This window comes from Eptatretus burgeri, chromosome 5 (assembly GCF_056783735.1).
Source record: "Eptatretus burgeri isolate ZD-2024b chromosome 5, Ebu_testis_v1, whole genome shotgun sequence".
NCBI lineage: Eukaryota > Metazoa > Chordata > Myxini > Myxiniformes > Myxinidae > Eptatretus > Eptatretus burgeri.
This window is the reverse complement of record NC_140965.1, coordinates 102844126-102870141: the sequence shown is the minus strand read 5'-3', so window position 1 is coordinate 102870141 and position 26016 is coordinate 102844126. Positions and strand designations below refer to the sequence as shown.

Here is a 26016-nt window from a genome sequence, read left to right as displayed (position 1 = left end):
CTGGAGTCAGGACAGGTACCGGAGGATTGGAGAGTAGCAAATGTAATACCATTATTTAATAAAAGGATCCAGAGAAGAATTGGGAAACGATAGACCTGTTAGTTTGACTTCAGTTGTGGGGAAGGTGTTGGAGACATTAATCAAGGACCAAATAAGGAACCATTTAAAATATTAAATAAATACAAACTAATTAAAGGTAGTCAGCATGGGTTTACCAAAGGTAGTTCCTGTCTAACAATTTTTTTTAAGAGTTCTATGAAGCAGTGTCTGATTTGGTGGATGAGGGAAAGGCAGTGGACATAGTATATCTAGACATTAAAAAGACATTTGATGGGGTACCACATCAGAGGTTGTGAGCCAAAGTGAGGGCTTTTGGAGTGGTTGGTCAGGTAGCTAATTGGATTGCAAACTGGCTTCGTGATAGGAAGCAAAGAGTGGCTGTGAGTGGGAGGATGTTTTGCTGAAAGGTTGCAAGTTGTGGGTTACATCAGGGATCAGTACTCGGACCATTACTATTCATTATTTACATCAACGATTTGGATAATGGGGTGAAGAGCAAGCTTTCCAAATTTGCAGATGACACAAAGCTTGGAGATAAGGTTGAAAGCAGAGGGGGTGGTGATCAGATTCAGGAAAGTATTGATAATTGTAGAGATTGGGCAAAAGATTGGCAGATGGAATTTAACCTGAGCAAGTGTAAGGTGTTGGGGATGGGCAAGAACAATGAAAATAGAGATTACAGGATGCAAGGGGTAATTTTGGAGCGTGTCACACAGGAGAAGGATCTGGGGGTGGTAATAGATATGGGAGGTAAGCAGGCAGCACAATGCCAGGCAGCTATAGGTAAAGCAAATAAGGTTTTTGGCTGTATTCAGAGGGGGATCATTTATAAATCAAAAGAGGTGGTGTTAACATTGTACAGGAATTTAGTGAGGGCCGTATCTAGAATATTGTGTGCAGTTTTGGTCACCACTGATGTACATTCGCACGCGCAATAAAGCGGAGTTACTGCTACGCTCTCACCCTCCATGTTCCGCTGCACCTCGGACACCACAGTTGGCTGACGAGGATGGTTGATCGACGAGTCACGGCGCACGACAGGTGCCCGTTTTCGTCGGAGACGACTTTGAATTGTTTTCGGAACAATTGGGGTGCTATTTCCACGCGAATGATGTGGTCAACGAGAACAAACAGAAGTCGATCTTGCTCGCCTCGCTGTTGGCGGAGCATTATCGACTGCTGAGTGATTTCTTGGCGCCAGACAAGCCCAGTGGGGACGCGCTGTCGTTTCGAGACATTGTGCAGAGGATGAAAGCACACATGGCGCCGGAGAAGTCATTACAGCTGGCTCGAGACCAGTTTGATCGCCTCACGAAAGGTACAGGGGAGCGCGTCGCTGATTTCGTGGCGCGGATTAAGCATTCTTCCGTGGCCTGCAAGTTCACGGCAGAGGAGCGTCCAGCTCGGCTCAGAGATAGTTTTATTTCTGGTTTGCAAGATGCGAAAATGGTTTCGGCGGTTCTACGGCTGAAGGGTGAAGCCATTACATTTACCTCGGCGGTCGACACTGCTGCAGCTGTCGAGCAGACTCTGAGATGTTCGGGCCATCACCGGCCGCAGCGTGCCAGATGGCCCGGGGGCCCACGCGGTGTCGCGAGCGCCCCGGGACGCACACACGTCCTTCGGTGCGGGCCGGGGCCTGACGTCACCGCGCGGCTGCACGAGCGGCGAGGTGACCCCGCGGACGTGTTTGGGATGCGGAGGTCGACACCTGCGCCGTGTGTGCCCGTTTAAAAGCACCGTGTGTTTACGTTGTCACAAGGTGGGTCATCTGAAGCGTATGTGCCGAGGGGCGTTGGCCACCGTTAAGGTCAGGGACGGCGATGTGCTCGGCGACCTCGGCGACCCGGGGCGAAACCGGCAGCCGTTGATGGGCCTGTTTTCAATTGGCCCTGCGGCGGCGCGCCCGATGACGGTGGAAGTCGAAGTGAACAACACGCCGATCACGTTTCAGGTTGATACGGGAGCGTGGTGTCGATCATCGGTGAATAGACCGCACGTAGACTCAACGACCTGAAGCTTATCAGGTCCGACCTCACACTGTTCACGTACACCCGCGAGAAGATAACGCCAGTCGGGATGGCAGACGTGTCTGTGCGGTACCAAGGCCAGGTCGCCGCGCATCCGTTGTACGTCGTGCGGGGGAGGGTCCGTCTCTCCTCGGCCGAGACTGGCTGACCCGCATCAGGTTAGACTGGGCCGCCGTTCACCTTGTGCAACCCGTGCTGAGCCGATGGGAGGATCAGTTGGAGAAGATTCTGCAAAGACATCAAGGTTTGTTTTGCGACGACCTTGGGAACCTCAAGGGCATGGAGGCAAAGCTCTTCCTGAAGGAGGGGGTGGTTCCTCGTTTTTGTAAACCACGACCGGTGCCGTATGCCCTGCGGGACAAGGTCAAGGGTGAACTGGATAGGCTGGAGGCCTGTGGAGTGATCGAACGGGTTTCGTACTCAGATTGGGCCACCCCGGTCGTCACAGTGCTGAAACGGAATGGAGACTTCCGATTGTGCGGGGATCAGGTTTGCATTGGTCTGCCCACTCAAACCTACCTGGACGATGTGCTCATTACGGGGAAAACGGCGGACGAGCATCTTGCGTACATTGCCCAAGTGCTGACGAAGCTAGAAGCGTGCGGCCTGCGCTTGAACAGAGACAAGTGCGCGTTCTTCAAACAGCGCTTGGAATACCTCAGGCACGTCATTACGCCGGAGGGGCTGTTGAAAGGCCCTCGGAAGGTGGAGGCGATTCAGCACATGCCACCGCCTCGCGACACGACGCAGCTGAGCTCGTTCATTGGTATGGCCCAGTATTACCAGAGGTTCGTGCGCGGGCTCAGCTCACAGCTTGCGCCGTTAACGCGGTTGCTCAGAAAAGAAGAGCGCTGGGCCTGGGGGCCTGCACACCAGGCGGCGTTCGGCCGCGTCAAGCGGCTGCTCACAGAGGATACGGTCCTCGTACACTACGAGCCTGCGCGTCCGCTCTTATTGGCATGCGACAGCTCTGCATATGGCATCGGGGCAGTGCTCTCCCACAGGATGGACGATGGTTCCGAGCGGCCTGTTTGTTTTACATCCCGGACCCTGTCCGCAGCAGAGTGGGAATATGCCCAGATCGAGCGCGAGGCTCTCAGCCTCGTCTGGGGTGTGCGGAGGTTTCATCAATACTTGCTGGGGCGGCATTTCACTTTGCAGACGGATCACAAACCACTTGAATTCATCCTGAGACCCGAACGCGGGGTACCGGTGGTAGCGGCTGCGCGGATACAGCGGTGGTGTCTGTTTCTTGCTGCGTACAATTACGATATTCAGTTCCGGAGCACCGAAAAGCATGCTAATTGCGACGGGCTCTCGCGCTTGCCTTGCGCGGAGGGTCCAGCTGCGTCTGAGTTGGCCGACCGGGTTGATGTGTTCGCGCTGGGCCAGGTCCAAAGCGGGCCGATCACGGCCAAACAGGTCGCGGTGGAATCGGCTCATGATCCAGTGCTCGTCTGTGTCGTCCAGGCGATTTCTACAGGGAATTGGAGCGATCTACCTTCAACGCCGGCATTTCAGCCTTTCGCGTCGCGCGCATCGGAGCTGTCGTTGGTCCAACGGTGCGTTATGTGGGGAATGAGGGCAGTGATTCCACCGAAGTTCAGGCAGCGGTGTTTGTAAGAACTGCATGTCAGTCACGTTGGCGTCGTGAAGACAAATAGGCTTGCTCGTAGCCTGTTGTGGTGGCTGGGGTTGGACAAAGACATTGAGCGGTTGGTTAAGCGTTGCACCACATGTCAAACAGATGCTGATAACCCGTGTCGAGCTTCAGAACTATGACCTGTCATATGGTATATAAGGTTTAATGAAATAAGGTGTCGTGCCCGACGCTGCTGCGCGGTTTTGATGTGGGACAGCGGGTAATGGTGCGTGATTATTTCCACGGGTCCAAATGGGTACCGGCTGTGGTCTCTGTGGTACTGGGGCCGGCGAATTGCATGGTGCGGACTGATGGTGGGGAGGTGTGGAAGCGGCACGTGGACCAAATGCATGATCGCTGTTCAGCGTCACCCCCCCCCCGCCCCCGTGCCGAGCGATGTGGGACCCCCACCTGTAATGTCGCCGTGGCCAGACGTTTTATCGCCAGAGCCGGACATGCCGACGCCAGCGAGGTGTTCACCTGATTCAGTCCTGCCCGAGGACAACGAGCAAGCTTGTCAGCCGGGGCGGTTGTTGTTGCGGATGGGGCGAGTGTCACCTCGACCAAGCCGGGAGGCGTCTGAGCCTGGGCCGTCTGGCGTCGCTGCCCGTCCGACGCGGGTCAGGAGATGGCCGCGGTACTTGGAGGATTTTGATTGTTGATTGGTTTCGTTTGGTCATGTTATAATTGTCATTTCATCATTAGAATTGTCATTTTACGAGGGGAGGAGTGTGCTGTATCACGTGATTCGGTTTTCGTATATCATGACTCGCCCGCTAGGGGTGGCAGTGATGTACATTCGGACGCGCAATAAAGCGGAGTTACTGCTACGCTCTCGCCCTCCAAGTTCCGCTGCACCTCGGACACCACAACCACAGTTCCAGAAGGACATAGATGCTATAGAGAGGGTTCAGTGCAGGGCGACGAGATAGATTCCGGGCCGAGCAAGACTCAGCTCTGAGGAGCAGCTGAAGGAAACAGGGCTTTCTTTATTCACTTGACAGGAGGTGGTTACGAGGAGATTTGATTGAGATGTTTAAGATAATGAAAGGTATAGAAAAAACAAGTACAGATGAATTATTCAAGAGTATACAGTGATAGGACCAAGGGCCATCACCTGAGAGTAAAGAAGAGGAGAGCTAAGATGGTTGCAAAGCAGGCAACTTTCACTCAGAGAGTAGTTAATGCATGGAATGGTCTCCCTGGAAAGGTAGTGGCAGCAGAAAAAATAGATAAGTTTAAATTAGAATTAGATAGGTATCTGCAAGTTGTGGATATAGAGGGGTATGCGGAAGGTGATAAGACTTTTCGGTAGTTTGAGCATTGATGGGTGATTGTGTGCATGTGTACGGAGTTTTGTCAAGGGGGTTGTGTGGTTGATGTGTTTTTAACCAAACCCATGCCCCCTCCACCGAGGGTAAACAAAAGGGGATAAAACAAACAAAACAAAAAAACTACAAAAAAAATAAAAATAAAACAACCCAAAATAACAAAACAAAAAAAATATTTATTTCATTCATTAAAAATATTTTTTGCATTTTCTATCTTGGATCTTGTGTGGTTGGGTTGGTGTGGTGCTTGTGCAGGCATGATTGGCTGAATGTCCACCTGTGTTGGATTTCCTTGTTATTTTGTAATGCCAAGGCCTCTGTAGCTATGTGAAAGGCAATATGAAATGATCCCCGACCACATTCCTTAGTGGATGTCGGGAAGTGTTTTAGCTCCTCACAACATAAATAAATAAATAAATTTTGATTTCTTCACAGAGCTAACAGGATTTAAAACAGCACCAGGCAATGCCAGGTACCCCTGCTAATTTATAATAATCCTGAGTTTGATAGTGTTCAGAAATGCATGGGATTAATAACATGCGATTAATGGTGCATCACACAACGGGTTGCCAATCACAGCAACTATGATAAATAGAGCTTGTATGGCTGTAGCTGTGTCATCAATATTCACTCGTCGACTGCTTGCAGCACTGACCAATTTGGGTGGGCCTGAAAGACAACTTCAAACGCGGTGATTGTGGTGACAATATTACATATGAAAGGATCGATGTAAGAATGCCCTTTCGCATTTATAAGTGAGATGAGGGGATGGGGGAGGGGAGGACAAAGAGTCGGAGATCAGAGGAGAAGGGGGGGCAAAGATGGGACAGAGTTGGGAGGTGGAGGTTGAAACTCAGTGGTTTTTGGAGTGGGATTTGATGACTTGGGGTTTGTAGGGGTGGACTTGAGAACTTGAAGTCACATTTTACATTGTGTGGATATTCCTCAGCACCTGTGAGTACAGTATGTATCATAGGCGAATGCTGTGTATCTATCTGTCCCACCCTGAAACACAGAATCACTCCTCAGAGAGAAAGAAATTAAGTAAAAATTGCTTCAAATCAATCCATACAGATGAGAAGGCAAAAGAGGATGCTACGGAACAAAAGACCATTTATTGTTAACTAAAACCAGACTCGAAAACTGCAAGCTCCAACTAACCAACTTATCCACAGAATGGATAAATTACAAAATATCCTTTGATAGTGGCCACATTCATTGATTATAAAATGCATGCAAGAATACAAAATTGACCCCCAGATAGTCACACTGATTGAGAAAGCAATGACGCTCTGGAACACAACTCTGAAACGACCTCACATGGAAGGAATGGTACGACGTGTTATCATACAAGGTGACAGTCTTTTCCCCCTCCTGTTTTGTCTGGCTCTGGACATACTGAGCAACTTCATCAATGAACAAGGACACGGATTGGTAATTCCATGGGAAAAGTTACCTGGTGGCTATTTTTTGAAAGTACATTTTTCATTAAACCTTATATACCATATGACAGATCATGAATTGAAATGATTGAATTTTTGCAATATTAGCTGCGGACCTGTTGTCACGTGATTTGGACGCCATTTTGTTTTTGCCTCAAAGTCTATCAGAAGTACATCAATTTTCCCAAATTTATATCCAACGACATCCGGGTTGAAGAAGACTTCGTGGCCAAAAAGGTTAGTGATGTCAATATAGCATATATTGAAGATTCACCATGAACTGTTAGTTCTGACTGAATTCTACTTATAAGTTTTCTTTATGTGGAACGAAATCTTAATAGGCTGATGTTACGTCCGTTACGAAAATTGTAAAATTGTCCTTTTTCTCCATAGCTCAAGATATTCCAACCTTCCCACTTATGTTTTTATTGGTTAATTGTACGGCTAATAGAGTAACATAGTCCAATAAGAATTATACCCTTTATCGGGGCTAAAATTACCGTAACGGACGTAACCGGATTACCCGTAACGGACGTAATATGCCAAAGGGTTACGTCCGTTACGAAGTGGATTCCCTGTAAGTATTTCACCCACTCCGGTTATTGAGAATTGGAGTGGCTGTCTTCTGATGCCAGACCCACCCATAGACCAAATGGTGCCAAAAAGGTGAAAATAAACAAAGACATAGTTTCTTTGGGCCACGTTTTTGACTGAATTTTGACGCCACACCTAACACCAATTGAGCTAAGAATGTATCCATACGCTATGAAGTAGTGCGTCATCTCCCGACATGTGGGACAGCGAAGCTACTTAATATACTTATTAAGACAGCTACAAGAAGATTTTTTCGGAAAACTTCTCTTTGAAGCATCAAAACGAAATCATGGCTGCTCACTGGCGAAACGACAGCGTGACACTTTTCACAGTGGTGCTTAATACGCCTGATGGTGTTCGGTCATATGTGGTGGTTAGTAGACGAACTCCGTCATGACAAGTACGCTGTTGCTGCGTTCAATCACAAAATCCTGGAAGCGGCAAACCAAAACGAGAACGAGACCATCGAAAAACTACACATCTTTTCCAACGGCGCCGGCAGTCAATTCAAAAACAGGTATAACCCGAGCCTCCTGCTGTGGCCGCAAAAAATGTCCGGCACCCTTACGGACATTGACTGGTCTTTTTTTGGAACAGCACATAGTAAAGGCCCAGTCGACAGTGTTGGTGGAACGGTGAAGGACAAGTAGTTTTCCAGGATGCCGCTCAGTTCGCTAAGGTTGCTCAAGAATGCTGTCCAGGTGTGACCATATTGTATGTGCTGTCGTCGGATATCGACATCGTGCGGCAGGAATTGGACACCCTCTGGGCCAAAACGGAACCGAGCGCCATCCCGCAGCTTAGGGCGCATCATTTCTTCAAGTGTGTTGGACCTGGCTTTCTTCAAGAGGCAGTGATCAGCCCTTTCTCAGGGCTGCAGCCACCCTCTAAGATCATCCAGCTGGTAAAGGTAGCTGATGAGCCTGACATGCCTGACATGCCTGACAGTGCATCAGTGCCTGACAGTGCATCAGAGCACCATATGATGTAGAGAGGGAAGCTTATTATGCTGTGGACTTTACATTGGCCGTGTTCTCAGTCGTGGTGAACGAGATGGGTTCTGGACTGTAAAGTTCCTTCATCAGAGTACGATTGGAGTTGCAACATTCAAGTGGCCAGCGAGGGATGACATTGACACCGTCCATGAGTCAGTCATTTTTTATTGTCCCGTTGGTTTACAGGGAGTGTCCTCGTTCCAATTCCCTTGCCTGCCTGAAATCAATGCTGCATTTGCTCATCGTTTGACTAACGTTAGCCACAGGATTTCAAAGTTTTACTGATTTCGACGTTGACGTTGGCATGCTGTTCACCAAATTTTTTGGAATTACTATTACCAAATTTCTCTCGTTCCAGTATTTTTGTTCCTGGATTTGATTTATGATTTTTTGAATTTCAGAGAATTGAAATAAATGGATTCATTGTTTTGTTAAACATTTACATAAATGTTGAACAAAACAATGAATCCATTTATTTATATTCTCTGAAATTGACGAAGTTTTGCCTGTAGTAGCTCATCAGTTGCTCAGTTACACCGTGCCAGATGACCAGCATGAAAAATGATGAACTTCCCACTAAAAAGTGGTTTAACTGGTTTTTATTAAGCTCCGCCATCGAAGATGGATGGAGATTACTGTTTTCACCCTTGTCTGTTTGCTTGTTTGTTTGTGAACAGTATTACGGAAAAAGACTCTACGGATTTCAACGAAACTTGGTGGGGGGATTCGGTATGGTCCAAGGATCATGCCATAAGATTTTGGACTTGGTCCAAAGTCCAATATGGCCGCTATGGCGGCCATTTTTTTAAAATATTTGAATTTTTGTTTTTGCATTTCTACATGTTTTAAGTGATTTCCAACCAAAAAATAAATTTGTTAGAGAGAAAAAAAACAAATTTTGCAACTTTTTTTTCAAAAAAATTTCGATTTTATTTTTTTGGCATTTCTACATGCGGGTCGATCGAGTTTAGTTTATTCAATCGTGGTTCAGTCGAGTCTGATCCGTTTTGACCTTCAATGAATAGGATATCAGGTTCACTTAAGTGACCCAGCAGTATTGGCGGCGGAGGTTTTGCACTCTACCGAGTGCTCCCCCTCTAGTTCAAGATGAAATGTGTCTACACCACTGTTTTGGCCAGTCATTCATCAAGCAGTGTCTGTATACATTGTGGAAGCATCTTCGGACATTTATTAATAAACGTCCAGATATGTTACATCCGTTATGCTCAGGTGTTACGTCCGTTACATTACATTTGCCATCGTACTGCCTACGCGGTATCATTAATTCCTCAAATAAATACTGGGAATACAATGACGTACCTATACCAAGCTGCTATACCAGATTTAGTCGTCTGTCGTAGAACACTTCACAGAAATTTGTGAGCAAAACAATCATCATGCTAAAGGGGGTATTTTGACGGTTACGTCCGTTACGAAGATTCATCATACCGTAGCACTCAGGCAAAAATTCTTAAAGAGCAGGTTGCAGGTCACAAAACATGTTCTGAAAATTTATCAATGTAATTATATGTGAATTAAATAGTTCGATGCAAACTATTGTGGTTGCCTAACTATTGGGAAAATTAATGAAATTTAACTCCGAAGTTGTTATTTCTCGAGGCCGTTGAAAAAAACAGCCGTGTGCCCATATATGGATGGTGACGTCACGTTCACTCGCTCACTCGCAGCGCTCACTCGCTCATTGAAGAAGTGTCCAGTTCAGCGGGCAGTTCTTTCGCTTATTTTGAACTTGCAACTGTCTATATTATCCTTTTTTTTTGAATTATTGTAGAACAAAGTTATTTGGATATTTGTACATCATGCCTCGTACGTGTCGTCATGTTTTGCGAAAATGGCTGGAAAACGGGTAATCGCTCCCACCGATTCCCGAAGGAATCAAACATTCACCGGCAGTGGATAAGATTTGTACAAACAAAACGGGCGAATTTCCCCCCAAAGAAAACGGGTAAAGAGGACCCTTTGGATCGACTTGTAATTTGTGGTGACCATTTCACAGCCGAGGATTACGAAGGCAACGCAATGAGTGAGCTCGGTTTCAAAACAAGCGTGACGCTGTGCCCACCATTCAGCCTTCTCCTCCTCAGCTGGCTCCTGCTTCATCTTCTCACACTGTGTCACCTCTCAAGGATTGGGGCATTGTGTTTATCTATAAATGCGCATAAGAAATTGAGAAATTATTAGAATAGAGTAAGTCATCACTTTCCGGAAGTCCGTACGTTGCAACCCGTAATGGGGAACGCGGCTGAGAATCTCTTCCCCATCGGCCACACCATCATCACTTTCGCTGGGGTCAAGCTCAGTTGTCAAAGACTTCAACACCAAGGGTCCATTATTGATTCATTCTATTTCTGACTCTTGAGTGACTAGAGAGTTGGTGGTGGTCGTATGGCAGCTTAGCTGCCGGGGTAGCTATCATTTCTTGAAGCGCGACTGTGTCGCTGATGCAGTGCCCCTCTACCAGTACACACACTGGAACTGGTACTCATTTTGCTGACCTCGGAAGGATGACAGGCTGAGTCAACCCCCTGGTGTATTAATTCAGCGGCCAACGGGGCTTGAACTCAGGACCCGAGGATTCCAAGCCACCACCATAACCACTGAGCAAACACCAGGCTACTTGAGGGTTAAAAAATTATTATATTAAGTCACAGACGAATCAAACTTTACATTATTTTATACATCGAACAAGAAAATGAAAATCTACAAACCAATGTCTGGTGGAGTCTGTCAGTGTGAACTGCTGGACAGTCAGTCCTGCCACTTGTACACGAAATAGGCCGTTTTCTGGCACTTGAAAGTGGCTCAAATTTATGTGGCTCAGGGCCAGAAACTCCATAGTATAAATTCCTATCATCCTCGGCAATATCGGAATGAACACACTCAATTTTATCGCCACTGAAATCACTCTCTGATTTGCATCTTGCCATTATTTACACGCTATTTCCAAATGTTCACGAAGTTTTTGCAGAACGTGACGTCATAGCATTTTTGGTAACTTCCGGTCTGTTTTTCGATCACCGAGAAAAGTTTTGACTTAAAAGTTAATTTTAGCATATTTTGAGTTTCAAATGTAAGAAAATAAATACCCCACGTTTATTAATGTGCTTACAACCTTCGAATCACACGAAGTCATCAGCGACCCAAAACCTGCTCTTTAATCTCATATCATTACCATTTCCTGGCACCTTTTTGTTCACTGCACAAAATAAACATACATTTGGTACGATAACCTTGTTCTCCATGAAATATTTTTGAGAACTGCCAATAAGTTCTATCTGAATGTTAGTCCGTTACGGTGAAATTACCCGGATACAGTTTGACATGCAACAGGAAAATGACCGAAGAATTAAGAAAGGTGACACACCTACGTTGTTTGTGATGTTTTAGATCATGGATGATCTAAAACTCTTTGCCCCAAATGATAAGAAATTGGCAGAACTACTAAAACTAGTAAAGCAGTACTCGGAGGACATCCGAATGGAGTTTGGTCTTGACAAGTGCACCAAACGCACATTTGTATGAGGAGATACAAAAAGAACAGCCAACATCGCAAATCGATCAAAGTATAATCCAGGAACAAGAAAACAAAGCATCATACAAACACCTCGGCATAGAGAAGGCCCCCAGATACAACAAAGAAAGAATCAGCAAAGAGTACCTATGCAGAATAAGAACAATTCTGAAGTCATCACTCTCCCCAAGAAACAAAACCAAAACTATAAACCAACTTGTAGTGTCTGTGCAGTTATATCGCTATATTCCAATATAACTGTGCAATTATAAACGGGACACAATTGAAGATCAACAATCCCGACACCAAAACAAAGAAACTTTTAACTATTCACAAGATATTCCACAAACACCAATACATAACGAGGTAAGAGGGACGAGGATGCTACAGATGTTTGATGGAGCTTAACCAAGTGAAAAGAATGTGACAGACTAGCAGAGGATGTGAAAAGCTCTCCAGACTACCCGATGAGATTTGTACATGACCAAGAAAAAAGCAGACCAGAAAAGGGATCATTAATCCATTTAGCAACAAATTTCCAAGGACAGATACAAATGATGGCTACTACACAAGAAAACAAAACAGAAACAAAAACTGCCCCAACTCGAAGGACACTCAGTCGAGGGCATACCTCCGCCCTGTAATGCCTGATCCACGAGAACATATCTGGCCCAATACATTTTTGAAATATCATGCTATATATTGTTTTTGAGCCTCATCTCTCAATGGTGAAGAATCACTTTAAAATAATTCTTGTCGTCGGATCCAGATTCGCATCTTCACCAAAATCGAATCAATTTGTCGTGGTCACACACCCAACCTGTCCACCAAGTTTCATCCGAATCCGTCAACAACTTTTTGAGGCATCATGCTATATATTGGTTGAGCCCCATCGCTCAATGGTGAAGAATCACTTTATAAAAAAAAAAAATAAAAAAAATAAAAAAAATAAAAAAAACTTATCAGATCCAGATCCAGATCCAGATTTGCATCTTCACCAAAATCTAATAAGTTCGTTCTTGTCACACATCGAACCTGTCCACAAAATTTCATTCGGATCCGTCAACAACTTTATGAGATATCCTGCACACAAAGAAACAGACAGAAAGGGGTGCAAACATAACCGCCTTCACCTTAGTTGGCAGAGGTAACAAACAGACAGACAGACAGATGACAGCCCCAAAGGCAATACCCTCTCCTTCGGCGAGGGTAAAAATCGGCATTGTTGATTGAGGTTTCAGTTTCCAGTGACTGTGTACTAAATCTAAATGCCACAGAAATAAAAAAAAATTAAAAAGACGAAATATCAGGATCTGAAAAATGAGGTCAAATGATGTGGAAATTGAAGAAAGCTGAAATTACACCAGCGATGGTCATCCCTAGAGGAATGATAAAGAAAACCCTAACTGATAATTATTTAAAAATCATTCCTGGGAAATATCACAACAAACGAGCTCCAAGTGGAGGTTGTCAGAGGTTCACTGAAGATTTTGAAAAGATCCCTTGGAACGAGGCTTTGAGAATCATGATCCTTCACCAATAAAATAGGAGGTGGAGATTGAGTTCTGGGAGGAACTCCCTCCCACCTCCTGAAACCTGCAAATGGAGATAACAACCAGCGAGAAAGTTTCCTTTCAATCAGCCCAAACATTGAACCAGGGCGGTGTATAAGCAACAGATGGCTGCCTCCAACGCTCCCCAAATCCCCCCCCCCCTTTTTTGCTATTAAGAAGCACATCACCTCCCATTATTGAGCTCTTTCAACCAGCGCAAGAACAAAAGGCTTCCTTTTTAGCTCACCTAGATTTTAGTCTGGGGAACTTATCCGATTGAGCAGCGTCCGGATGTGAGTGAGTTATCGCTCGGATATCAGTAAAATACTTCAGTCATTATCGCTTGAACCAAACACAAGACTTTAATGAAACTTGGCCACAAGCTTCATACCTGATGTACTAACGAAGGTGCATCGATCACATCGAAATCTGCGCTCATCAATTATAATAGCGAATAAATGTCCTTCCCCAATCGGGGCATTGATGTATAATGTTAACTAAACTTGCAGCAAATACTTTCAACAAGGTATACAGGTATCACCCCAAATATCCGTAAACCCTCTTACCACCAGATTTTAATCCCCACCCTCCCCCCTCACCCTATTGGTTCGCGGGTGCCAGCAGTGACCACTATTTTCGTTGTATCTGTGTGTCTGTCTGTCTGTCTGTCTGTGTGTGACTCTCTCCAGAGCATAGCTCCGTGACGTTTGATGCGATCTTGATAAAACTTGGACACAAGCTAGATATCATGGTCTAGTTGTGTCTTTTTGTGTGAGGGGCGTCCCACGCCCCTTGTGGGCGGAGCCACGCCCACTTGAACTTTTTATTTATTTATTTTTTCTCGATTTTTTTTTTCTCGCAATTTCATTTCCTAGAAGCTGTGCGTAATGTCGATAAGTACAACATATAAAAAATCCGATTTCATTTGGTCAAGTTTGACGGAAGAGATAGGTTTTTACGGTAGGGCTTCCTCAACAATGCCCGCGAACCATCGTCACCTCCCGGCTTGTCACAATATTAAAGATTTATAAGTTACGGCAGCAGATTTTTTTTATATTCCGATTTTACAATTATTCCGCCATGATATTTATAAATACATACAAATCACAAGTAATCAAAACAAATCACAGGCCAAAGGCGCAGCTCCAGAAATTGGTACAACGATCAAGGCGAATTCCTGTTCCCTCACAATCACCTGTTTATAGAATGTAACAAACTAAACTTGTCAAACATTGATTGCGGTTTATATATCAAAAGGTAAATTATGACGAAAATGTTACCAGATGAACGGCTTTGCCGCTTTTCCCAACCCTGGGGTAAGGGTGTCTCTTCCTCAGCCATTTGGTTCTTCTTTGGCCCACGAACTTCTTGTATAATAAAATCCCGCCCCTAGGGCAGCATTCGGCCTGCTTACACTACCTTCGGCGAACGTATGACGCCTCCAAGCTATCTGGAGGAAACATAATTATAGACTTTACAACAATCACGAATCGTTTTATTCGCTGCCTCCGATTCGCGTCGGATGTCGGTATTTCGGGTTTAAAATGGAGATGTGAAGGATCTCATTTTCTTTTTCTCTCCTGGAAGCAATACCAGAGCGTTACCCGAAGAAGGAAATGCTCATTGAACTAACTGGCTCAATATTAAATTGAAGACCTGAGTGCAAGAAGTACTTCAGTCACAAAATAACATTTTTGACATATTGAAGATCAAAGTTTTCAAAACATGCTGCAGATACTTTTTTTAAGGTGGCATACTATTATATGGAACCTGTTGCTGGTTCCAGGGGCTATACAGAGCGGACAAATCCTTTTTAGTGGAAAAATAATCCTTTATTACGAAGAAAACGAGAAAATTAGTTTTTGGACTGAGGTACTTTTTGTGGCTAAATACCTGGACTTAGGCACTTGTGGCTAAATACCTGGACTTAGGTACTTTTTGTGGCTAAATACCAGGACTTAAGTACTTTTTGTGGCTAAATACCTGGACTTAGGTACTTTTTGTGGCTAAATACCAGGACTTAAGTACTTTTTGTGGCTAAATACCTGGACTTAGGTACTTTTTGTGGCTAAATACCTGGACTTAGGTACTTTTGTGGCTAAATACCTAGACTTAGGTACTTTTTGTGGCTAAATACCTGGACTTAAGTACTTTTTGTGGCTAAATACCTGGACTTAATTACATTTTGTGGCTAAATACCTGGACGGGTACTTTTTGTGGCTAAATACCTGGACTTAAGTACTTTTTGTGGCTAAATACCTGGACTTAATTACATTTTGTGGCTAAATACCTGGACGGGTACTTTTTGTGGCTAAATACCTGGACTTAAGTTCTTTTTGTGGCTAAATACCTGGACTTAAGTACTTTTTGTGGCTAAATACCTGCACTTAGGTACTTTTTGTGGCTAAATATATTTAGCCACAAAAAGTACCTAAGTCCAGGTATTTAGCCACAAAAGTACCTAAGTCCAGGTATACCTGGACTTAGGTACTTTTGTGGCTAAATACCTTGGCTTAGGTACTTTTGTGGCGAAATACCTGGACTTAGGTACGTTTTGTGGCTAAATACCTGGACTTTGGTACTTTTTGTTGCTAAATACCTGGACTTAAGTACTTTTTGTGGCTAAATACCTGGACTTAGGTACTTTTTCTGGCTGAATACCTGGACTTAGGTACTTTTTGTGGACTTAGATACTTTTAGGTATACCTGGACGTTTTGGTATACCTGGAGTTAGGTACTTTTTGTGACAAAATGGCTGGAGTTGGGTACTTTTAACACACAAAGCCCTTTATTGCTCATTTTTGATTGCCAAACAGTAATTGTTACTACGTCTCATGGGGCTGTACAGTGTACATACATCCAATACATGGGGAATGTGGGTCAGCACAGCACTACACTGCACTACACTGCACTGCCACATGCACAGTTTTATGATGGCTGAAAAGCTGATGACGAATGTAGTGCCTTTTTCAGTACCAGCGAAGTATAATGCATAGAAACTTCATACCTGATGCTTTGGCATCCTTCATTCTCTTTCTAGCCCAGTCTCCAGGGTTTCTTTTACGTTTTTTGCCCCCGTCATGCCTGTTATCAGGGTTATCCTCATTCACACCATGCTGTCCGGCCTCCATGGTCACCATTTTCATAACTTGTCACGTGACACATACTCGCATTTTGATTGGACAGTCATGGACTTAGGAACTTCTTGCTCAAACATTATGGACTTGGGTATTTCTTGCACTACATTTTAGTGAATTCAACAACGACCATACACCAATACACCAATATACAGGACTTGAGGACTTATTTTCGGAATTTTTGGTATCAAATGATGCTCCGGCCATTACAGATTATTGTACTAGTGCGAGCTCATTTTTAGATCCTCGTGGAGGATCTCTAAGTCTTACTCACGTTGTTGTTCTTCATCTTCTTCTTGTGGACTTTTTGTTTCACAGCCTACAGTTTTCATCGAAACTTCCTGAAACTTGGCATATATATGTAAAAATACCCTGCGCAGACAGTAACCATCTCCGATTTTGAAAATTCCTCCGAGAAAAAAAGTTATGACGTCAAAATATCTCCGCTAGTGGAAATCACCTAAAAAATTATCTCCGAAACTCGGCAAGCTTTTTGAATTCTGTTTGCGGGAATCGAACAGGACATTAGCAGAGATGAATTACCTCACATATGATACATCACTATGACGTCAAATCAATTTTTATGACGTCATTCCTATTTTTTGACATTTTTTGTTTCACAACCCACAGTTTTCATCGGATCTTCGTGAAACTTGCCATGTATATGCAGAAAGCCCACGCGCAGGCAGTAACCATCTCTGATTTTGGAAATTCTTCCTTGAAAAAAAGTTGACGTCATAATATCGCCGCTAATGGAAATCGCCTTTACCATTATCTCTGAAACTGGGCAAGCTGTTTGAATTTTGTTTACGTGAATCAAGCCGGGCATTAGCACAGACAATTTATCGCAAACCTGATACATCACAATGATGTCATATTCGTTTTTATGACGTCATCATTAAGAGGACGAGGATATTAGCTCATTTGAGCTTGTTTTCAAAAACGTGACTTAAGTACTTCTTGCACCCCCCAGGTCTTCAGATTACTCCTTAACTTTACTGCAGATACAGTCTTCATGCACGAGTAATAAATAGTCAAAAACGATCAAGTATATTACATCATCACAGTATCCTTTACTATAATTCACGGACCGGTGTTTCTGTGAGTTTATCGCGCTAATCCTACAGTCCCGGCCTGATTACATCCAGACATCTTGTACACAGGATTCTGTATGACCCAAATATTAATGGAGAGGGGTGTTTTTTTTTTAATCTTTGCTGTTAGCTTGGGGTGGGGTGAGTGAAGGGTGGGACCAAATTATCAATGTAAACGTGTACCGTGTCGCGCCGCCTACAGGTGGGCGAGAATGTTACAAGTGTCCAACATTTACTGTAAACACTATACCTGTCTGCACGATTTACAGTGCTTGTGAGGTGTTTTTAATTATAAACAGTAGCTGTCAGTTGCCTATACACCGCCCAAGTAAAGGTACGTGTCAAAAGAACGCGTTGCACGCTTGGAACAAAATCGCCCGTAAGGACGGGTACTCTGCCAGTTATACAAACGGGGGGTAACTGGCATCTGTGTATGTGTTTGTACATATATACATTATTATTTTTTGAGGCGAATCTGCTGAGACGTTTTGGGTGCTTTACTCCGAAACCGAAGGAAGGCCCGTTTGGGGCGCTATCCGACGGAAAGGTAGAATATTTTAATTAATTTTCTCATTCATTTCCACATTGCTATATGTTCATATGATATATCTGGAATGGCCGTTTTGTGTGATTAGTTATTTTTGTAATGTACGAAAGTTACATGAGGTTTTCGGAGTGTTTTTTTTCGCGCGAAATTGTATTTATATTTAATAAACTTGTAATCAGTCGTGTTGAACGCGATCCTGAAGACGGACAGGATTTTCGACGCCTGTCCACACCGCTAATCATTGGTATTGTGTGGAAAATAATGTTAAATGTTGTCCTCGCACTTATTCAATCCACAATGTACGTACTGTAGTTAATATAGGGGGAAAAAGTTTGGCTGTTCGGTTTAGGGTTACTGAGTGTAGGCAGTGATGATGGGTTAGTGAGTGTAGGCAGTGATGGGTTAGTGAGTGTAGGCAGTGGTGATGGGTTAGTGAGTGTAGGCAGTGGTGATGGGTTAGTGAGTGTAGGCAGTGGTGATGGGTTAGTGAGTGTAGGCAGTGGTGATGGGTTAGTGAGTGTAGGCAGTGGTGATGGGTTAGTGAGTGTAGGCAGTGGTGATGGGTTAGTGAGTGTAGGCAGTGGTGATGGGTTAGTGAGTGTAGGCAGTGGTGATGGGTTAGTGAGTGTAGGCAGTGGTGATGGGTTAGTGAGTGTAGGCAGTGGTGATGGGTTAGTGAGTGCAGGCAGTGGTGATGGGTTAGTGAGTGTAGGCAGTGGTGATGGGTTAGTGAGTGTAGGGTGGTGATGGGGTAGTGATTGTCGGTGATAATGGGGTAGTGAGTGTAAGCTGTGGTGATGGGGTAGTGATTTGTCGGTGATGGGGTAGTGAGTGTAAGCAATGGTGATGGGGTCGTGAGTGTAAGCTGTGGTGATGGGGTTTGAGTGTCGGTGGTGGTGATGGGGTAGTGGGTGAAGGCAGTGATGATGGGGCATGAGTGTTGGCAGTGATGATGGGGCATGAGTGGTGGCAGTGATGATGGGGCATGAGTGTTGGCAGTGATGATGGGGTAGTGAGTGTAGGGTGGTGATGGGGTAGTGATTGTCGGTGATGATGGGGTAGTGATTTGTCGGTGATGGGGTAGTGAGTGTAAGCAATGGTGATGGTTTAGTGAGTGTAAGCTGTGGTGATGGGGTAGTGATTGTCGTGGTGGTGATGGGGTAGTGGGTGAAGGTAGTGATGATGGGGTGTGAGTGTTGGCCGTGATGATGGGGTAGTGAGTGTAAGCTGTGGTGATGGGGTAGTGAGTGTAGGGTGGTGATGGGGTAGTGATTGTCGGTGGTGGTGATGGGGGTAGTGATTGTAAGCTGTGGTGATGGGGTAGTGAGAGTAAGCTGTGGTGAGGGGGTAGTGAGTGTCAGCTGTGGTGATGGTGGTAGTGCATGTAGGCAGGAAGGATTGTAGACATAGAGTTCTGTGCAGTTTCAAAGTAGCAGGAGCTGCAGTTAGGGACATTGAAGGAAGGGTAAATGACATCGTATTGGGTCATGGTAGGAAGAAGTTGGTTATGGTACACCAAGGAGCAAATTATTTTGGGAAAGTTTACTCAGAGGTTTTGAGAAATAGATACAGCATATTGGGTAAGCGGCTGAAAGTAATATAAAGATGTTTAAGACAATTGATTTAAGATGACGATAATGAAGGATGTAGACAAAATAGGTGCAGAAGAGATTTACAGCACAACAGACAGTGATAAGACCAGGGGGCCACATCCTGTGAGTTAAGATGGTCTTTCTCTCAAAGAGTGGTGAATGCATGAAATGGTCTCCCTCGAAAGGAAGTGGCAGCAGAAACGGTAGATACGTTCAAATGGTAATGATTTCGGTACCTAGAAGCACTGGAGTTGGATGGGTACTTGGATACTGGCAGGACTTGTAGGTAGTTTGAGTTTGGATGGATGGATGATTGTGTACATCTGTGCTGAGTGTGATCTGATGTCTGTGAGAGGGTCTCTCATCAAGTGATTGTGTGTGATCGGTGTTATACATTCTTCACCCGAAAACCACCTTTCCCCACCCAAAAAAATTATAAAATGATTATTTCATTTTTAACTAGAGGGGGAGCACTCGGGAGAGTGCAAAACCTCCGCCGCCAATACTGCTGGGTCACTCAAGTGAACCTTATATCTTATTAATTAAATATGATGTCAACAGTGCTGACAGTTATAGTTCTTTTCTTCAACATTTTTTTTTTGGGGGGGGGGGTTGGAAATCACTTAAAACATGTAGAAATGCAAAAAAAAAATTCTCTAACAATTTTTTTTTGGGGGGGGACCAAGTCCAAAATTTAATGGCATGATCCTTGGACCATACCTAAACCCTCCCCCCCCCACCAAGTTTCGTCTAAATCCGTTGAGTTTTTCCGTAATACTGTTCACAAACAAACAAACAAACAAACAGAAAGGGGTGAAAACGGTAATCTCCATCCATCTTCGAAGATGGCGGAGGTTAACAACCTGCTGATGTCCCTGAGTCAGCCACAGTTTTCTCATCCCCATTGCTCCCTCCATAACTCCAATTAAATTAAGTCGTTAGCTTGACAGGTTTATTTAATCTGGTGTTTGTGTCATGCAGGGATGGTGGGCCGAATGGCCTCCTGCATCAAATCTCCTTGTAATACCTTTGTGGCAGTTGCACCCCAAACATGGCAGCCTTAACCCAGCACCCGGTCGCTTGGGTCACATGGCCCCAAATCTGGCCCTGTGTACACCAAAGCGGTTGTCGACAATCAAGAGTCTTACTCTTAATTGAGTGAAGTGGTCAATGCTACTGCATACCCGTAGCCAGGCATTGTCATGATTAAGGATCCATCCATCCATCCATTGGGGCCATACTCTGTGCAGAGAGTTGGTGCTGCCTAAGCAGTCTCCTTGGCTATTGGATTAATGATAGTGTGCCTTATAATGCAATGCTCCTTGATAGTTTTGCACAAGATGTTTTCTGTTCAGCCCCCTCCTCTCTCTCCTCTTTTTCTATTAATTTATTCCCTTGATGTTTGGCCCACTGTCAGTTCTCCATGACTCTTCCAAGGGCCTCACTCCTGCAAAGAAACAAATGTCAGATTTTACTTCGTCTGAGCATAATGTATCGCCTGTCTCTGCACTGCAGATGTTTAGACCAGGAAACCTTATATTGTGGCAAGGTGGACATACCTGCGCTTTATAACCCATTCCGGAATTTCAGCACATGTTTCATTGGCCAAATGGCCTCTTCCTGCATCAGAGTTCCTTGTATTTAATGGGAGTGCTTCAGAACTCCTGCACATTTCTCCTGCAGTTTGATGTAGAGGTTGTGCACCTGCTTTGAGCGGTCTAAATTAGATCCACTACCAGACTATATACGACTGGGTTTGTGTTTCACAGGCAGGTCGTCCCATCACAAAGTGCCGTCCCTCAAATGCATGTTAAGCCAAGTGTCCATCTACCGGCATTGGTTGGTAGGCGTTGGTAGGCGTTTTTTTCCCTATCTTTTTATATTTCAAGATCGGCAATAAAAGTGGGCAACACACCCCTAAGACAACTACAAGTGGGCAGAAAGCCCCGCCTTCAAAGGGTGACAACAGGCGGTCACACCCATTGATGGGCGTGACGTCAGAAGCTAGCCGAGCAGGCAGAAGCCCCACCTTCCCAGGTTTCGTGAGAGCAGGCCATGCCCCAGAGGCGGAGGATATATAGACATGATCAAGAGGAAGGTTGAGTTGCGCATTGTTTGGAGAGGAGAGAGTTGAGGGTGAGCGCACGCGACAAGGACAGCATGATCGTTGTATTCGTGCTGAGGCAATTTGGCTCTGTGATGAAGCAAGACACTGGCCTTTGGATCTTGGTTGGGTCGGTGAGGATGATCGGCGCATGAAGCTGTTACACCGGGGCTCTGAGCCTTGGTGTGGAGTGCCACTACAAGAGAAGCAACGAGGTGCCAATTTCTTGTGCGCGTCTGCACGTGCGAATACAGGGGCCTTGATTCCAGATTCCACAAAGACCAGCTCTGGGCCAAGCTACGTACAAGAATACTCGAAAGGAGGGGTTTTCTTTTTATTTCGTTTTCCCTTTGTCTGTATTTGAGTCTGTGTGAAGAGGCACCTCGACTGTAGAATATATTTATTTCATTGTTCCCATTACCATTTTGAATTATTGTCTTTTGTAAATATTTGTTTATTTCTATTTAATGTGTTCCTTTTAAGAAGCTGTACCATGTATTTGTAGTGGGGTTCTAGTATATACCACCCCCCCCCCCTTATGCTGTCCTGGTGCAGCGCCCCTGTGCTGTGCTCCTCTGCCATTGCACCCCCTTCCCATGCGCATTAATCTCCGAGTCTCAGCTGTAGGCCTTCAAGGGAGAAGCTTTGCCATCCATCCAGGTAGGGTTTAGACATCCTGGACATGACAATATTCCATCTGACTCCAAGCTGCGTCGATGTCATTAGTGAATGCATATTGGACAGGGACTTGATTATGAATTTATCCCATTGGGTGCATCATTACTGAGGTGTGGCTGTGCTGCTGCTGCTGCAGTACCCTTGCTCATTGGTGTGGGAATTTGGAATTTGGTCTTTGTGCTGCCAAAAACTTGTTTATTCTTCATCAAAAGATGCCATGAGATTTTCACTTTCAATGTCAACCAGCTATTGTTATCCCCATGCTTTTTGAAAAAAATTCCCCAGGGGATATTGCAATTGACCCCGTCCGTCCATCTGTCCGTAACGCTATCTCCTAAACGGTTGTGCAGAAATTCACCAAACTTGGTAAGATATGTTCAACAACATGACAAGGTGTGCGAACAGCATCATTCCCCCCCCCACCCCCTGGGATGGGTTGAAAATGTCAAATACTAAAAAAGGAAATTATGGGTGCATGTATAAAAAAAAAAAAACATTGAATGAAACTGTATATGCAATTAACGTGAGGGGACACATTAAATATATAACGATTTTTGGGGGATTTGACTCCAAGTTCATGCCCCATTGGTGGGGATTTAGGGTCGCAGTGGTCAAAACGGCAAAAAAATTGACTCAAAATTAGATATTGGGTCATGCCTGGTTGAATTTTTTGCCATCTTTCCACTGTGCTTGAGGTGGGAAGCTTGGAGATTTGCGATGGCATGCCATCAACTTCACTCTAGGAAGACTTTGTCCCCAGCTTAACATTCGACGAAAGGTGTGGACATGGTGCTTACTAACACCTACCTGATATATATCTTCAGGGTGTCCCATAAGTCTGGAACTATTGGGCAAAATAAGGAGTTTATGATTTTTTTTTTGTTTGTTTGTTTATTGTAGGTGCCTATGATGTTGCTGAGTAAGGAAGAACGCATCCAGGTTATTCTGCTCGAAGGAAATCGGAGTCGTAGGGAGGTTGCTGAGGAATTTAACAGATTGAATCCGGACCGCGCACTGATAACACACAGCCGTGTCGACAAACTGGTAACAAAGTTCAAGGGAAACGGGATCCATAGGAGATAAACCTCGCAGTGGACCTCGGAGGACATCCAGCAACGATGACACAGCCACTACCATCCTCGCTCATTTCACGATAAGCCCCAAAAAGTCTCTTCGGCGGATTTCCGCTGAGACAGGAGTGTCGAAAAGCAACATCCATCACATTCTTCAAACACCGATATTGCATCCTTTCAAGCTTCATGTCCTGTAGAAATTAAGCGAAGATGATACGCACCGACGGATGGAATTTTGTGGATAGGGTGCACACATTTACAGGAGCGCATCAGACGCATGTGACACCATCACTCCTGATACCATTCGCCGTGTGATTGCTGACTGGATATCTCTTCTGCATTCATGTATCAATCATAATGGTGGACACATTGAACACATGCTGTGAATATTTTGTGAATAATATAATATTCTGTGAATACAAACTGTTTTAATCGTTTTCCTCTATGGTTCCAGACTTGTAGGATAGTCCGTGAAGCGGTGAAGCTGTGTGAAATGCACAGTACTGTAAATTAATTACGTACTGTTTGAATGTCTGTTGCACCCTGATGTCACTCACGTACGTCTCTATTAATTACGTACTATTGGAATGTTCCTTTTGACCCTTTAGACTGCTGAAACCCCTTTGACCGTTGAAGACCCCCAAGACTTTTAAGGACCCAAAAGACCCAGTGGACCCCAAAGTCTGTGGTTGATCAGTGCCCCAAGCGAGATGCTCTTCAAGTCTTGGAGGATTTAAATGCATCGACTTGCACTGATAGGGATGGTTATGAGATGTGTGTTGGGCCCCATGGGTCTGGAACTGTGAACCAGAGTAGCACTAAGTTCCTTGATTTTGCAAGAAATTGTGGACTTAGGGTGGCTGGTTCATGGTTTCAGTGCCCACAGCTGGTTCAAGGGATTCTAGAGCTTCTCTCATTGCAGAAATGAAATAGATCTACAAATACTGACATCTCCAGGAATTTATTTATAAGCATTGCGATTTATCGAGCGATTTGTAGGTTTGAAGATGAAGCATTCGGTTATATGAGTGAGGAAAGTGGAAAAAAAAAACCTTTATGTGTTTTATCATTAAGAAACCGTCACGGCCTGTTCAAAGTCAAGGCATTGTTGAGCAGGCCAAAACGTTTCATGCTGAGAGACACTGACACACACACTGATATCGATTACTATAGATGGGCTGTGCTTGCATTCTACAAGTCATATAAATGCATGCAGTCAATTAAATGAAGAAGGAGTGAGCAGTATGAGCTCTTTGTATATGTGCAGTCCAAGGTCCACCCCTCTTCCAGCTGAGGGAGTGAGGCTCCACTGGCCAACATTTTTCTGGATATTTTTGTGAATTGTTTCTGGAATCCTGACTTTGAGTTGCATCACTATTCAAAATTTCAGATTTTGAGTCGACTGAGAAGGTACTAAACATTTATATTGATTTGTCATATAGTCGTATGTGTGTGTGTGTATATATATATATATATATATATATATATATATATATATATATATATATATATATATATATATATATATACTTTTTTTTATTGTTGTGGTCTTTCTTACATGTAAGCATGAACGATTTCAAAGAACATTTCTTTCTTATTTTTTTTCTATAATTAAAAGAATGAGAATTGTTTTGTTTTGTTTTTTGCTAAGAATATGCATCCGCATTGTGCGGCTGTCTTTAAATGATGAGGAACATCTTCGGTTATATAACTTTGTTGAGTAACTGTTGCAGGTAGCTTTATGATTGCTTTGCACATTCGAGAGCTGTACACGTACCTGATGAGTTGTTTGTTTGTTTTTTGTCCGTTTTGGAATGCACAGGAAAATATGATTGAGATTACATGCAATGACCGGCTTGGTAAGAAAGTGCGAGTGAAATGCAAGTATCCTTTTTCTGAAGTTTTGATATCTGCTCAAAGCAAGACTCGGCATCCATTTTTCATCAACATTTGTGTGGGACAGTCTTGCCTTTCAGGAAGTGTGTTCTTTCTCTTTAAGAATGAGTTACTTCATAATTCTGTCTGGGAGTGGAGTTTTTTGTTTCAGAAAATGCAGGCCATAAAAACGTACACTTTCAAATTTATACAAGCAATTGCTCTCCGGCATCCCACGTTTTTCTTGTCGGTTTGTATTTTCTCTGTTTTTTTTTTTGTTGTTTTTTTTAAACTGTAACCTGCAAAGGCATATGGTGGAACTTGCATTGGTATCGCAATTGATTTTATTTGAATTAGAAGGATATTAGTAGAGTGGGAAAATCAGAAGAGGATATTTTTTTTGTCCTCATCTCATTTATACCTGGGGGCTGACAGGATAGCCTGTCGGTACGCACACTGCATATACTGGGTTTAAATCTCTACCCAGGTACAAACTGTCATCTTGGTGTTTCACAGGCAGGGAGATTCAATCAACGTATGTGCCATCTCTCGGATGAACGTTAAATAGGTGTCCCTTCTGCCAGCATTCGTTGGTGGACTTTAAAGATCCTACGATGTCCTTCAGGAAGAGTAGGCGAGATATCGGCACCTTGATCAAATTCCAAATTCCTGCCCTAACCAGCAGAAAGCACTGTATCAGCGGCACAGCCACTCCCTCAGCCAATGATGGGTCAAAT

The 26016-nt window shown here is 44.2% G+C and overlaps 2 protein-coding genes across 4 annotated transcripts in view; one reads left to right on the top strand and one right to left on the bottom strand.

Moving 5' to 3' along the window:
• PIN1 (peptidylprolyl cis/trans isomerase, NIMA-interacting 1) overlaps positions 1-14637 on the bottom strand; it is an 89854-nt gene extending 75217 nt beyond the window's left edge. Inside the window, exon 1 of the mRNA XM_085883262.1 lies at positions 14460-14637. Coding sequence (XP_085739388.1) covers positions 14460-14520 — 61 coding nt within the window. The 5' untranslated portion in view covers positions 14521-14637. The remainder of the gene's footprint in view (positions 1-14459) is intronic.
• A 3010-nt stretch (positions 14638-17647) lies between these two features.
• The window catches only part of UBL5 (ubiquitin like 5), a 28348-nt gene continuing 19979 nt past the window's right edge, over positions 17648-26016 (top strand). Inside the window, exons 1-2 of one of the 3 annotated variants that reach the window (XM_085883256.1) lie at positions 17648-17744; positions 25227-25288. In XM_085883256.1, coding sequence (XP_085739382.1) covers positions 25233-25288 — 56 coding nt within the window. In that variant the 5' untranslated portion in view covers positions 17648-17744; positions 25227-25232. Of the gene's footprint in view, positions 17745-17948; positions 17958-17981; positions 18202-25226; positions 25289-26016 lie in introns of those variants that run through there. The other 2 variants (XM_085883257.1, XM_085883255.1) reach the window with 2 other exon arrangements.